General features: G+C 41.8%; 2 protein-coding genes across 2 annotated transcripts; both read left to right on the forward strand.

Annotated features, from left to right (window-relative positions):
• Positions 1-452: 452 nt before the first annotated feature.
• Positions 453-796, forward strand: C922_05204 (hypothetical protein; the record flags this gene model as incomplete). The annotated part of the gene is made up of 1 exon (XM_008820776.1): positions 453-796. A coding segment is annotated over one exon (344 nt), but the record flags the coding sequence as incomplete, so codon positions are not given.
• A 2,582-nt stretch (positions 797-3,378) lies between these two features.
• On the forward strand, positions 3,379-4,880 carry C922_05205 (hypothetical protein; the record flags this gene model as incomplete). The annotated part of the gene is made up of 3 exons (XM_008820777.1): positions 3,379-4,203; positions 4,424-4,449; positions 4,727-4,880. 3 exons carry the CDS (start codon positions 3,379-3,381, stop codon positions 4,878-4,880), a joined length of 1,005 nt encoding a protein of 334 aa, XP_008818999.1.
• Between the last annotated feature and the right edge of the window lie 10,141 nt (positions 4,881-15,021).

Consider the following 15,021-nt stretch of genomic DNA (forward strand, 5'->3'; position numbering starts at 1 on the left):
ATTAGGATGCGTCTGAGAGGGTCCGGGGGGAGAGAGGGAACACCGACAGAATGGGGCATTTGCAGAGAAGGGGGACTGATAGATAGAATTTACAAAGAAAGAGCCTACGCAAGGAAGAAACACCGGACAAAAAGATACGTCCTCTCTGAGAAGATATAGAGGTCCTATAGGGACAGGAAATCAGAGCAACAAAGAGGAGGGGACTGAGTTCGGCAGAGAAAGAAGAAGTAAGACAGGTTCATGGACCCAGAAGCAACAAATGTAGCCAGAAGCGAAAGGAGAAGAAGGCGTCGAGGACTACCCGCCCACCACGGCAATAGGGAGAATTTCTCCACCCTTCCAAAGGAGGGAGCGGAATGGACAGATCTGCAGGTAAGGAGAAGGAGAACGTCACAGAGCAGAACCTGGAGAGATATAGGAAAAGAGTCGAGAGGGAGGAGGACCCCAAGAAGGCACGAGGAAAAAGGAGGCGGAGAAAGATAAGAGGGGGAAGGAAGGCGCGTATCTGAAGCGGGCGGACGTCATTAGACGGATCTCATATAAGGTCCGATGTACTAGAGGGAAGCCCCGAAACAAGCCCGGGAGGAGGAGTCTGGGAACAAACAAAATTATCGCGGATGCCGGAGGATCCTTAGGACATCCAGAGGGGGATAGAGGAGGCGGAGTCGTGAGAAGTGAAGAAGCACGAGTCCTTAAGAAGAACAGAACAAATGCACAGATTAAGTTAGAGACGGGATGGGAGGAAGTAGCCGGATTGGGGATATCAGGTCAGAAGAGATTTCTGAATCAGAATTGAGAAAGAGGTGATGAGACACCAAGGTAGAAGCAGGCCAGACGAGGCGCAGACCGATGCTCTCTAGTCTCCATGGAACCAAAGCCAAGAGACAAAAGTAAGGAGGGGGGCAGTAGGGTGAAGGGTAGTCGAGCCGCAAAGGTGCCTAAAGAAGTCAAGAATAGCCAATTCTCTAAATCGGGGGTTGGAAGAAGCAAAGGAAATGCAGGACATTAGGGCCACATGACAGCAATTTAGGGGTCATGCCATGGGGAGGGAATCTATAGCGGAGGAGAGAGGGCAGGATCTCGAAACCAGGAGAAGGGTAGGGGGAAAGAGCCCACAGGGGGGGACCGTGTGTAAGGGCTCGAAGGCGGGAGAGGGAACCCCTCAGGGGCGTGGGAAGGGGAACTTTCAGGCCAAGGCTTCGGGAGCGGGACCAGAAGGGAGCAAACAGGCGTTAGCCTAGTCGAGGACTCAAATAGCAAGGACGAGGGATCTGGTGGAAGGAGGAGGGATTAGGAAGAGGAACTAACTCATCAAATCTCTCACCGAAGGACAAACAACCAGCGGATAAGGAGGCATAGAATCGGAAAGAACCCGACTAAACAGGGGGGTAAGTAGCTCGGGGGGGATCAGAAGGGGCAGGGAACACCTGACAGAGCAGCAGGGCCAGGCGGACCCCCATAACGTCAACGGGAAAGGGCAAGAGGACCCAGAAGAAATCTAAGGACGAGGCACAGGATGACCCCGAACAAGGCTATCCAGGTCTGTAAGGGGTAAGGAGACAGTGGACTACCAGTAGTGTTAGCCTTGTGGGGACAGGGCCAAGGACCAGACGCTCCCCAGATGATCCTCAAGGAGGAAAGGACCATGAGTAAAGGAGGCTCCCCCGGAACACCAAGAGGTACAGGGCCTCCAGCCGAATTGACCGAGAGAACTGGGGAACTCATGACAACCTTGGAGGCCAAAGAGGAGACACAAGCAGAAGAGAGGAGCGGGACGCGGTCCTAAAGAGAAAGAATCAACCGGGTACGACACCGTGGAAGGGCATGAGCGAGGACGAGCGAAAGATCATCTGGACTTTGGCGAGGGAAAAGAAGGGGCAGAGGGGGACCCGTGGGGCGTGGCACAGGGGCAGATCAAAGTCTCGGAAGGTATGAGGGGAAGAAGGTTCGAATAAGGATAAATCCAAGTTAATAGTCCTAGGAGACGAGAAGCAAACGTTGGAGAGAACGATGGAGTAGAACAGAGTCAAGAGGACAGAAGAAGCCAGGACTTTGGATATTCTCGTCTATTTGAGAGTAGCAACAAGGAGTATCTCAGGGCGTCGAGAACAACCAGAGGGAACAGGAGGGCGGAACCAAAACATCCCGGGGGAACAGCCCGAAAAGGGAGCTCGGGACTGTCGACGAGGGTAAACAGGATGATAACAGCAACAGGCGATATTAGGGAGCCATGAGCAGGCCACACTCAGAGGGACGAGTCGGCAGACACGTGGAGGACTGAGGAAAAAGAAGCGACATAAGGGGGCTACCGAGGGAGAATCAGAAGGGAAAGGAGAACCAAGTCTCCGTGAAGTCTATTGAACGGGTAGATAGGAGCGGTTTCTTGAAAAAAGAAGGAGGAGAGTCTGTGTCATGAGACACCGAGCGGGTAGAAGGGAAAAAGATCGGAGGCAACGCCAGGAGGAGACTAGGGGGGGATGTGCCAGGGGAGAAACTCCAGGAGGCGCGAAGCGCGCCATAGAAGGAGAAGACGCCAGGGGAAGGAGAACGGAGCCGCACCTCAAAAGGACCAAGAGTCCCGGGTCCCCACCTCAGTGGAATTCCAGGAGGTCGACGGGGAGAGGGCAAGGATTTATGGGAAGAACGCGCCCGTGGAACTAAGAGGAGGAGCGACACGCCAGGGGGTTCTGATACGCCACCTGGGGAGAGGTGGTCTGGAGCCGAGAAGCTCAGAGCAGGAGGAGAGGAATCGGAAGGCCGGTGTTTAACCGTAGAGAGAGTAGATGACGTGACCAGTCCGAAGGATTCATAGAAGTTTTGTCATCACAGGAACTTCTGAGTAATGAAGGGGACTAAATAACCTACCCCAACGTCCTCCAAGGAAGAGGCAGCCAGATCAAAGGGAAGAGATGGAGGAGCCCTTGAGACGGGCCCAGGGCAGGGGGGGAGGAAAGAGAGAACATCAAGACAAAGGAGAGAGTGCAGAGGAGGGGGCAGAGTCCGGGACGAGTTGAAGAACAACCAAGGGGGCAGCTCGGGGGGGAGATAGAGCAAGGAAACCACCCGGAGTGGGAGCCCACCCCACGGAAACGGTAGAGGCGGGAAAAGAGGAGACGCCCCAAGGGGCGCCCTGGGGCTGAAGGCGGAGAGAAAGGGGGGAGGAAACAGAAATGAGTGGCCCAAGGGAAGAAGACGCGGGGGAAGTTCCGAGCGGAGCGACCGAAGGAGGAGAAGGAGGCAACGACATACACCAGGAGACAGCAAGGATAAAGGTCACCCGCGAGGAGGCGTAGGGTTCGAGGACGAAAAGCCACCACGAGAACAGAATAAGAGTAAGGTAGTCAAATTGGAAAAAATCGTGAGATATCTGAAGAAATCATGCTAAGATTCTCAGGATGGATCGAAGAGGGCATCTGGAGGCGGAAGCAGGAGACAGATACAGCAGAGTCCCCCCCAACCAGACTGAGGCTAAAACAGTTGGAGCAAGGAACAGCCAAACAAGAACAACAGATCCCCAGGGATAGATGGGATTCCCCACTGGAGGGTGTGAAAAGCAGCCTGAAAGGGATGGACATGAGATCAAGACTAATATGTCAGGCAATAGAGGTTTGGATGCAGAATTTGCAGATCGATAAGAATGAAAAGTGGGAGCAGAAAGAGTCCAGTTGTCAGAAGGAGGAGGTGGGATTCCTCTTTCCCGGGTGGAGAGAGGATAAATGCCCTATAAACAGAAAAAATAACCAATGGTCTAGATTGACTAGAGATATTTCTTTAATGAGAAGCCAGGCGTATCACAGGAACTTAGCCGTATGTATGGATATGATGAGTATAATTTTGACTGCCTATCAAAATATAGAACGCGAAACGAGCAGCTGGACACTACAGGGGAAGGATGCATGCGAAGCAATATATGACGCGTTCACGACATGGGGGGGGAAGGCAGTAGCCGAGGAAGTAATGTCAGAGTGGTTTAATAACCCCCCCAAGGGAACATCCAGAAGAAGGAGTTTAAAGGTGTCTGAAGGGAACAAGGCGAGGGGTGAGATATGGGCCGAATTTTTTAAGGAGGCGGGGAGTTACGTAACGGCACTTCAGTGTTACAAGAATCCAGCAGAGGCAAACAGATGGCGGACCACATGTTTAAGGACTAGAAACAACGAAGGTTGCGAGCAAATGCAAGGGGACGTCCAACAGTATGAGGAGGTAGGAAGCTAAGACAAGAGTGGAGCTCTTCCCTCAAGGGTAACATGAGATTGGATGTGTGAGTAGGAGTGGAGCCTAGAGGAGATATGGACTAAGTGCAATATCCACTGAACCAGGCAGATCAGAGTGACAAAACAGTAGCACAGACCAAATGGCAAACGACAGAAGAAGATCACGAGGAAACTTCATAAGTGTATTGACCATACGCCAACTTATTCAGAAGAGAGCGGAGGAGAGCTTGAGGAGGTAATGACTGAGATCCAATTTACCTCTATAGGATAAAAAGGCGAATACCCGAGAACAGCCAGGGATAATCAGCAAGCTAGAACAAGCTCAGGAAGAAATGGAGGACAGGATAACTGAAGCAGGGGGCTCAGGATCAGTGGGGGCAATAGTGGGGGGTCTTACAACCGTGGCGTTAGGGATAAGTGCACTTTTAGGTCTCTATAGGATAATGAAGGGAAAACCAAGAACAGGGCGGAAGCCGGGCGAGATTTCAAGAGGCCTCTCCTCACCTTCTCAGAATTTTCGTACCCCAATCAGGACACGGCAGGGTTAGCAGGATCAACAAGCCCCCCTTGGCATATTTCGAGCGAGGCAGACAAGGATATACCAGCTGTCTCACAACAATAGTAGCGACGGGAGATAATAATGAGTATTCCGTATCGGGATTCTGATCCAATCCGCAAGAAACAGTTCCAAGGGCGGTGGTAGGCACACTTCCGGGCCTTAATGAATCTGGAGAGGAACTCGGAGTATTAATTACGGAAGCCCACGATATCATTAAAATTGTGCCTATAAATTCATCATGAAGCCAGGTTAGCATTCTGGGCCGCCATCTGAAATGGACAACTAGGAGGACCGGACGGCGCTCTCCAGTTTACGATCGGAGTTGATGATGAAATATCCGCATGTTTGGATTAACAATCAAGTCTGCCGGGCCAGGACGACTCGGGCGATTAAGGAACGGACTTCATCTAAGGCACGAATATAATCGAGGAATTGACGAGGATCTCCAGTTTAGGATCTACGGATGTTGTTTCTAGGATGTAACCAATGGACTTCTAGATTCCCGATCCAATCACGGATTTTCGACGTCTCCCATGCACGCTAACAGCTTCGGCGTCTACTTTTGGAGGTTTACAGAGGAGGTTTGCCCTTGCTATTCCGGGGTGTCGGGTTTAGGAATTTAAGGTGTAGGAGTTGGGGTTTACGGTTTATGGTGTAGGTTTTAGGGTTTAGGGTTTATTGTTTAGGGTTTACGGTTTAGGGTTCAGGCTTTGGATTTCAGCGTTTAGGTTCTAGGGTTTTAGGTTTCGGGTTTCATGTTTTAGGGTTTAGGTGCTATGGTGTATGGCTTAGGTTTCAGGGGTTAGTCGCCCCGTCCTATATTTAGTCTTCAGATTTACTTTTCTGCATGTCGGGGTTATTGTTTAGGCCTGTGGTTTTAAATTTCCTCTATTTTTCAAGACTTATACTTTTTCTTTTTTGGATTGCGGCGCGATGATCTATCCTTCAAGGTAAAGTTTAGGTTTCAGGCGATATTGATTAGATTTCTCTTTAGTGGGTAGCCTTAAACTCTGTGGAGGAAGATTCGAGGTTTTATGCTTCTAGTGCTGAGAGTGTAAGTTTTAGGTTTCTACGCTGTCCATCTCGTGTTTACGGGTCAGTCTCTACCTCTCCCTATTCACGGTCCTTGTTCCAGGGTTTAGGCTCTATGTTTTATGACTTTGGGGTTATTTTTACGCTTTAGCCTGTATGGATTAGGTGTCCGGATCTTGGGGAGGACGTCCTATTTTCCTTGGTTTAAGGTTTAGTGCTATGGTCTGCAGTCCATGCTTGACGGTTCATGTACCATCTTGTACGTTCTAGGTCTACGTTGTTGGGTGTCAATTTAGGATTTACGTCTCAGACTTTATGCTGGAGATTATGTCTCTGTTGTTTAATGTCTAAGGCGTTATTCTCATGGATCTGGGTATACGTTTGCGTCCCTCACCCCTTTCCTCTACGGTTCATGCGATAGGGGGCAGTTTCTAATCTTTAGTTAAGGCCTTATGATTCAGGGTTCTGGATTCAGGGCTTACTGTTTAGTCTTACGGTTGCGGGGTTAGGCTTCATATTTAGAATTTAGACCTCCTATCTTATCCTATAGGCGTTAGGCTTGGTTATTCAGAGGCTTATGCTTTACGCGTCAGTGTTCAGGTTTTACTGTTTACGTTCAGGATTTATGTCCTACTCATTAAGCCTTAGGGTTGCTATATGCTCCCCTATCTGCTTTAGTCCCCTGCCTTCGGAGCTGGGAATACGGGGGAGGTGTCCCACTCTATACTTCTACCCTGGTCTTGGTTATTTTCACAGCCCAGAGTCCATTTCTCAGATTCTATTGCTCTTGATTTCACTGAGCACTCCGTAACCTTCCCTGGTCATTGGTTCTTTCTCCTGTTGTCCTCTCTATCCTTTCGTCCTCCGTTTTCTGTTGTAGCGCTTGCGTCCTTCCGGATTCCCCCTTTGACTTCCTGGTCCTCTTTGAGATTGTATTGCTGAACTTACCACACTGAGACTTAGCCCGCATGAGCCCTATTCCGGTGTCCGCGCTGCTTTGGGGAAGTGTTGGGAAGGCTGCACTTATTCGATGGTTTCATTTTCCATTTAATAATACTTATTTTTACACTCGCTCCCTTCTTATCCTCTTTGTAATGCCTATTCGTTAGCTCTAATCTTGCTGTATCTACGATAGCAGCCTATATCTAATAATTTTAGTCAATACTTCTATAGGTATCCTAATAGACTAGTCAACTTGAGACTTCAGCAGCATTGAAGGTGGAATGTTAACATCAAGGATACATGACATATAGAGAATCACTCATATCTTTACACTTGTGGTTCCCTTATTCATATATCTTTCAATTTATTTAAGCTTCTTCTTGAATCAAGATTGAACTTTGTATCCTGCCTTGATTTCGCTCCTCGAGACTTCCCCTATTATGAGAATAAAAAGGAAACATCGCAACTTTTATTTATAATATACTCTTCCCCCTATATTATTGAACAGATATATTCGTGTTGTACTCTCATGCTTAAATGTGGTTCTGTCTTATAACATCTAGGTCCCTCCTTCACTATCTCCTATGTCAACTTCTCATAAGGGTACGCCAATGATAGGAAAATAATAAAAACTGTAATTCAGTAATTAACTTCTGAGAAGTTTCTATTAAAATTATTACAATAATATTCATCTATTATAAATGATTCGTAGGTTTCTAGTCCCTATATATATCTATGTCGTATCACAGTCTAGTATAATTCCTTCTAATAACATAGTTTGTCCCGGTATGCAAGGAAGGAGAAGATTGAAATATACATAGTAAGGCGATTTTCTTTGCTTTGGAACTATACTTCCAGTTATATATCTTATGGATGAAACCCCCCTTCTGGAAGGTAGTGCGTTATTTTAATGTTACTTATTACTCATGTTTGAATTCAATATGAGCTGTACTTCATCTGTTGGTTTACCAATAGGCACCATTGTTATTATCTGATTCTTCACTGTATCAGTTAGGATGGACAGGAATATTTATCATGTAATAATTATCACTCTTAGGAACAAGGACGATTTCGCATATAACTATGAATTCTCTGATTCTTATCTTTCAATGAGAATTATGAGGTTACATCTGAGTAACAAGAGAAAGAATACACTTATGCAATTTTTTGTATTTGTATATACATTTAGCCACATATTTGTAACAGTTGTATGACAGAGTTATGATATGGGAAAAGTTGAAATATTAATTAGGTTTAATGCAAATATATAAACATTATATTTTGTTCGGGCTAAAATTATCTCTTACAATTTAATCCTTCGACCATGGGGGATTATACAGATTCTGCTTACTATCCTTAAACACATATTTACGTGGAAATCGGATTCATTATTATTACATACTATGCTGCATACTGTTATGGTATGAAGATGATCTGTACGAGACGTAGAGCATCAATTTACAGAATTATCAATAAATTATTTTTCACCCATAGGGAAATAAAACAACTAATTATTTTAAGGCTACAAGTCAATATTTTCCTTTTAATGTTCCAGAAGTATGCGGTGAAATCCCTGATATCTGTATTTTTAATTTATTTCATATCTCGTTATCCTTTCCTATTCACGCACTATGTATGATTCTACACACTCAAGGATGAATCTCTATGATAACAAAAAGGGAAGAATTAAGAACCTGAAAAATTCTCTGTCAGGAGATAAATAGGGGTCGTGGTTATTTAATAATAACTTCACCTATGAATCAAGGAAACGGTGGATTTCTTTGGAATATGTTACTAACAGTAAATTGAACACTCTCCTATAATGATTAGAGATGAAAAAAAGGAAAAATATTCAGCAAAAACTTATAGATACTCTTTAATTAAGCTGTTATAAACCACTACAGGCGTCATCTAGAGAGAAGGCTTCTGTATACCAAAGTATGAAATTAAGGATTAACTTATGATGAACTCTGATAACATAACCTCTACGGGACGCCTATGAATATGTTTTCTTCCGGTGTACTAACGTAAATATGAGTACGCGCATCTACATTTACTTATAGTGAATTTCTCTACACCTGTCTATTTCAATAATGTTATAATCAAATCTTATGAAACATAAAGAAGAAACTGATTCCCTCCCTGAAATTTGTTTTAGAGAATTATCAACATCTTGATCTAAGTATACGAGTGGGGGGGTTCATATGCATACCATACGAAATTTATTCTGATGCTTCTGTTAGAATGAATATTCCAATTAAGCATAGTTCCCTAGGGATCTTTATCCACTAAAGTGAGGAATTCCCATAAGAATTCAAGAAGATATTTCACTGTAACAAGGGTACTGTGTGAGATGAGTTATTCATAATGTGTTACCATGATATTCCACGTACACCATGTATAAGTATGCATCTGATTTAAAGAATGCTCCGTCTAACTATAAATGGTGACACTTCTAGAAATCCATGTTCAAAATTTGTCAGTATAATATCTAAGAATGCCGCCCTAGATTTTTGTATACATTAGTGTCATGGCTTTCATACTTATAATACGGTCCACTTTTTCGTCTTGTATCACCCATTACGTAACATGAATAATGTGTTCTGCATATATTTGAGGATTAATCCAAAAATTATTTCCTGACACTGAGAAAATAAGGAACTTGTAGAACTTCGCTTTGAGACAAATATATGCTAGGAATGTGAAAGGATTTCCCATGATTCTGTTATTTTATTTGATCTGACGCTATAAAGATCATATTCAAATTTGCCCTATGTAAATTGAGAAAAAGCACATGACACAGAATCAGAAACAAATGCGATTACAGGTGCTGAACTATACTATAATAGTGTTCTGTCCAGAGGACAGGGACAATCGTTGCCAAAAGTTAATGTCACATCCTTAGTTTAATTATATGGAGTTATACAATCGATTACAGTTCAGCCCATGTATTGTAATTAGAATGAATTACAATATCATATTCTCTTTTGAAAAGTGCAAGACGGAAGATGTGTAATTTGGCAAAGTATCAGCATGCTCCTATAATTGTACTAAAGTGGAACGTCCTTACCCGTAGTGTTAAACCGAAGTTTGAAACAGGATGAGGAAAATATAGAAAAATAAAAAAAATAAGGAAAGTGCCAATTAGTTCTTACAGTGATACCTACATGTAAATTTCGGTAGAAGTTAATAAATTTCTTAAGGAAACTTTTAATAGGAGGATGATATTTATAAGAAGAAATAGTAATTCTCGATTATTTGGTAATTATATAGGATAAGAAGATATAAATGAGAAGAAAAAAGACTTCATAAGTATGTTTCTAATACATGAAGTGTCTACAAATCCTATTTAAGAGCTTCAGCGGCCTATCCGGTACATATTGTTGTGGTAATTATTAAGAGAAACTATTAAGCCTTATGACGCTTTTGTTTCTTTTCTTAAATTATAAGAGGTTGAAAGTGTGTACATATGAAGAAAACGTGTAGCACTTTGTATATGCAATAGTGGTCGTCTAATAAGCCAGATTTTCCTGAGGAAATCGTACCAATAGAATAAATAATGAGAAGTATATGGAACAATGGGAGGGAAGAACTGTTTATGCTATTGTCGCCATGGCCTCCATCGTGTAATGTAATTACGAATTCTGACATAACCGTATTGTGTCAGAAAAGAAACGTCATCTAATGTCTGATTAGGCAATATAGCAATTCTTTCTTAAGCGTACTGCATTGTATATGCCGTACGATCATGTTTAACTAAAATAAATTTCGAAGGCTTTATTATTATTTCTTATGAGTTATCTCAGGCCAAATTGTTCATGAAGGTGCTGAGTGGTTAGGTAACTCCCTCATATATGTATCCCTGAAATATTTATATTTGCAGTTGCATTTCATTAATGAAATCTGTGGATCATGAAACCATGGTTAAATTTCAGTTAGGCGCTGATTCTTTTTAATCATTTTTGTCTGAATCAAGATTTCATTCGAAATTGTTCTTGTTCTATGAAGCATAGAAAGGGAAATAAATACTATGACTTCGGTTTCGTCTGCTGCAAACCTATATTTTGCAGAATTCTGCGGTAACATGGAATGCTTTTCATTTCATGTATCGAATTCATGGTAATATTTGACTAAAGGCAAGTAAGCATCGAACTGGTAATTGATCGATAAGGAATCACTGAGTCTCCGAAGTTCCTCTCCAGTTTATTCGTTAATTCGTTTTGTAGATGTCGTATAATATGTGCCCAGCGCATTCATTACATTCAGGTCTGGAATCACCTATTTGTGTGTATAGTGTTCCCAACGATTGGGCCTCTTGAGTAATGTCCTGATAACTGTAAAGGACATGTTATTTGTATTCAGGTTAGAGTTGCATACATTTGCGAAGATGTATGAATAGAGTTGAAAGTGCATAATTAATTTTATGAGTGAATGTATTATTCATATGCGTTGATATTGATTATGTTGCAGAATGGACATACGAGGTATAATACACAGGGGAAGTTGTTAATAATACTCGTTATGGCTAGGTTCCTAGTTGTATTGTCCAATATACGGAGAGTGAATAGTTCTGGCATTTGCATCGAATATAAGCTAGATTCCCCTGTTGTATGATACGCCATTGAGGCGCATGATCTTTCCAGACTTTTAAAATAAGAATTAGGTGTACCATAAGGAATCCCCTTCGCTAGCCGTATGTAATATAAATTCTCTGTTATCTTTATATTTTGTAAAATGTAATTTGTACTTCTTCCTTCCTTTAGGGGAGAGGGTCATTTCCTCATTGTGAAAATCCACGTACAGAGTAGAAATTAGTAAAGTGGACAATGTATAAAGCAAAGTTCGTTACGATAAGTGGTGATTCGTCTGGTAATCGTACAAAATGAATAAATATTTGCCGAAAAATGCTGATAGGAATGTGACAATTAGAATGAATCATTTGAAAAATGTGTTTAGCGTGCTTTCTTTGCAGTGGGGCGGCTGGTATATGTAAGATTTACGTATAAATATCTAGCGTATATATCTCAATAGGTGGTTTCGACGAGTGAGGCATTGGAGGAATTATTACGGTGTCTTCTTTTTTATCCTCTTTTTGATACATTTTGCAATATTAGACACATCCTTCATTAATGTGTCTTCATTGCAGTGTGAAACTATCATGGCGGAGTGGAAACCCAACTAAGAAGCCATGTTTATCCAGAATACATGATTCCCTCAAGTCAGAAACGGACTGTGGAAGACATTTCTGCTAATTATTCAATTAATAATTTACTCAAGAAATGAGTAGTTATCTCTTATTATGATGGGAGACTAACTCGTGTTAATCTGATATCTTCTGATAGAACGATACCCCCCTGAGTATTGAGTTTTAAAATGAGCTGTGGATCTTATGCCAATCTTAATGCAATCATTGAATCTGTTTCTACATGAATTTAATATTAATTAGGAAGCACGTTAATTCTGAATAAAAGGATTAACAGAATCGACTTAAGTATAAGTGTGAATAATAAGAGTTAAGCCTTCTTCGGCGTACAATAGGATGATGAGAGAACAGAATATTGCAATAATTATATTTAAGGATTCCTCTTGATCGGTTACACGAGTCGTTCATTACTGGGAATATGCTAACGCGGTTTGATTAATTTCGTCGAGAAGATTACCTATTATGGGCAAAATTTAACAGAGGAAGAAACAGAAAAATACCAGTATTACGTTTGTATGTAGAACAAGCGGGCCTACAGCGCAATCAATGTATGTGAATCACAAGGAAACTGAGATGGATAGGTAATAACGAGCATAATGACGCCCCAATTGATTGTGATTACCCGCAGATCCATATAATACAAAAGGGAACAAAAACAGTGAAGGAATCGTGGGGGTGCTTATAATTTATTACAGCAAATAAATCCTAGAGCTTAAGAAAGAATTCCAGTATTGAATCATGAAGAGAAACTGAGAATAACAGATATGTGTGAGTATAACCGACTTTTCCATTCTGTATATCATGAATTATAGTAAACTAAGAGCGGAAGATAGGGCATTCCTGATTTCGAGGTGTTAAGCGAATCTACATTATGGGTATGAACTGGGGATTCATCAATTCCCAGACCCATAAAGAGGATGTTAGGGGCAGGAATACAAACAATTTACATGCCTCTATACATTGCTATGATTTATTGATAATAGCCTATGTTTTGTTGACCTATTTACACCTTAGGATTGAGCATATATATACCCATGGATATACATACATATATGCATATCTTTTTCCTATTATATGTGGAATTATTTCATGAATCATAAAAATGGGAAGTATTAACCTGGTTAATTATGATGGCCATCTGGAGTCATACAGAGAGGTGCTATCCAAAAACACAACGAGAGGGGAAAATCATGGTACCGATGGTACACATTTTTACGGGGAAAGAAAAAGTAGTTAGCATTATATGCAGATTCGGATTAGAATATTATTCATTTGGAATAAAAATGTGCTCCCTAAAATTACACGATTGTCCATGACGTGTTTTATCTATGCATATATAAAGGGAGTAATGCATTGTTCAATTTGAACTGGCATAATATGAGTTCTAATTTCATATTGAACTTTAATTGTATGTTGCATACGATTAGAAGGGCTGCATTAGCGTATAAATAAGTTTATGCCCTCTTGTTGAAACTCCTATGACTGCAATGGAATAGAGATATGCACATCGGATGAGTACCGCGTAAAATGGTGAGCCACTGTTCTTATATAGTTTCCTTTATAGTTACATTACTTTTGTGAATGCGTCCTTATGCCCCATCCTCTTCGTGAGTGGGCTGTTTGATGTTTTGATATTTTCACCAGTATCCTCCCGCATGTTGCACTCTTCCTCTGTATTTTTTTTTCCCGTTTCTACATTTTTATAAGTATGTTAATTCATATCCTAGCTTCCCTAAATATCAGTTCCCATGCCGCATAGTACCTGTGGATGCGCCTTCGTGCTTTATCACCCCCATGAGTCTGTTTTATCATGTTTTTGCACTTTTATGAGAATATTTTTTCATGGCGCCCTTTCCCTAGATATGCGAGTTCATGTGGCCTAATTTCACAAAGGTTGCTTCACGTGGCGTAATTTCGCAAACGTCGTTTCACGTGGCCTAATTTCGCGAATGTGGTTTCATGTGGCCTAATTTTGCCAACGTAGTTTTAGGTGACCTAATTTTGCCAAAGTAGTTTTAGTTGGGGTAATCTTTCGCGGAAGTGGGTTCATGTTGCTTCCTTCCCAAAGTCTTTTCATGTGGATCAATTTTTTGCGGGGTTCCCCTCATGGCTTATACCGGTCGCACGCGCGCTGTATTCTTTGGCTTTATTATATATATTTCTCTACTTAATTCTTTCATGAGGATACACTTTTTTGCGGCAGTTCTTTCACGAAAATTCTTTGGAGGTTTTTTTTATGATGACATTTTTGGCAGCACCTCTATGAAGATACCACTTCTCCTGGCATTCCTATGAATATGCCTTTCTCTGCTGTATTTTTATCACCATTTTTTTTGTGTAGTTTCTTTATCAAGTTGCATCTCTTCTCCTGCATCGTTATGGTTTTGTCCCCCCGGATCATTCTTCTCTTGTGGTGTTACGTCACTGTGATGTGTACTGTTTCGCCGCGGCATGTTGATTCTTTCTCCTTGTGTGGCATTCTCTTAACGATGCTTATATCTGGCATGTCATTATAATAATGCTTCTTTTTGTTACATTTCCAAATACTTACATCGTCCCTGTTGCGTTAATATGAAGATTTTCGTGTGTGTGGCATTTTTTTCAGGATGATATTTTCTGTTGCATTCTTATGATGTCCACTTTTTTTATGTTGCGTCATTGTGAGCTATCTTCCTTGTGGGGCATCCTTCTTCCTATGATTTATTTTACCGCGCCCTATCTTTAATATATCCTTTCGCTCGCCATTTTTATAGAGATTGTTACCTTTGTCGTGTCACTATTAAGATTCTTGTTTGTGCTGCATTTCCTTTCTGACGATAGTCCTGTCCTAGGGTGTTGTGATGAAGTTTCCCGGGCCATGTCATTATGAGAATTTTTGCTCGTTTGGCATTCTTACGAAGATTCTCTTTATCGCTTTATATAGATGATATTCTTCTGTTCAACTCTCTTATAAAAATGCCTTTTCTTTTTATCATGTTATTGCGATGGAATTTCCTCGCGAGGCATTTTTCTTATGAAGATATTTCTGTTCCGCGGCATTTCTTATGATCCTATTCCTTGGCAGCAGGTTG

Source organism: Plasmodium inui (genome assembly GCF_000524495.1).
Source record: "Plasmodium inui San Antonio 1 unplaced genomic scaffold supercont1.45, whole genome shotgun sequence".
NCBI classification, from domain to species: Eukaryota; Apicomplexa; class Aconoidasida; order Haemosporida; family Plasmodiidae; genus Plasmodium; species Plasmodium inui.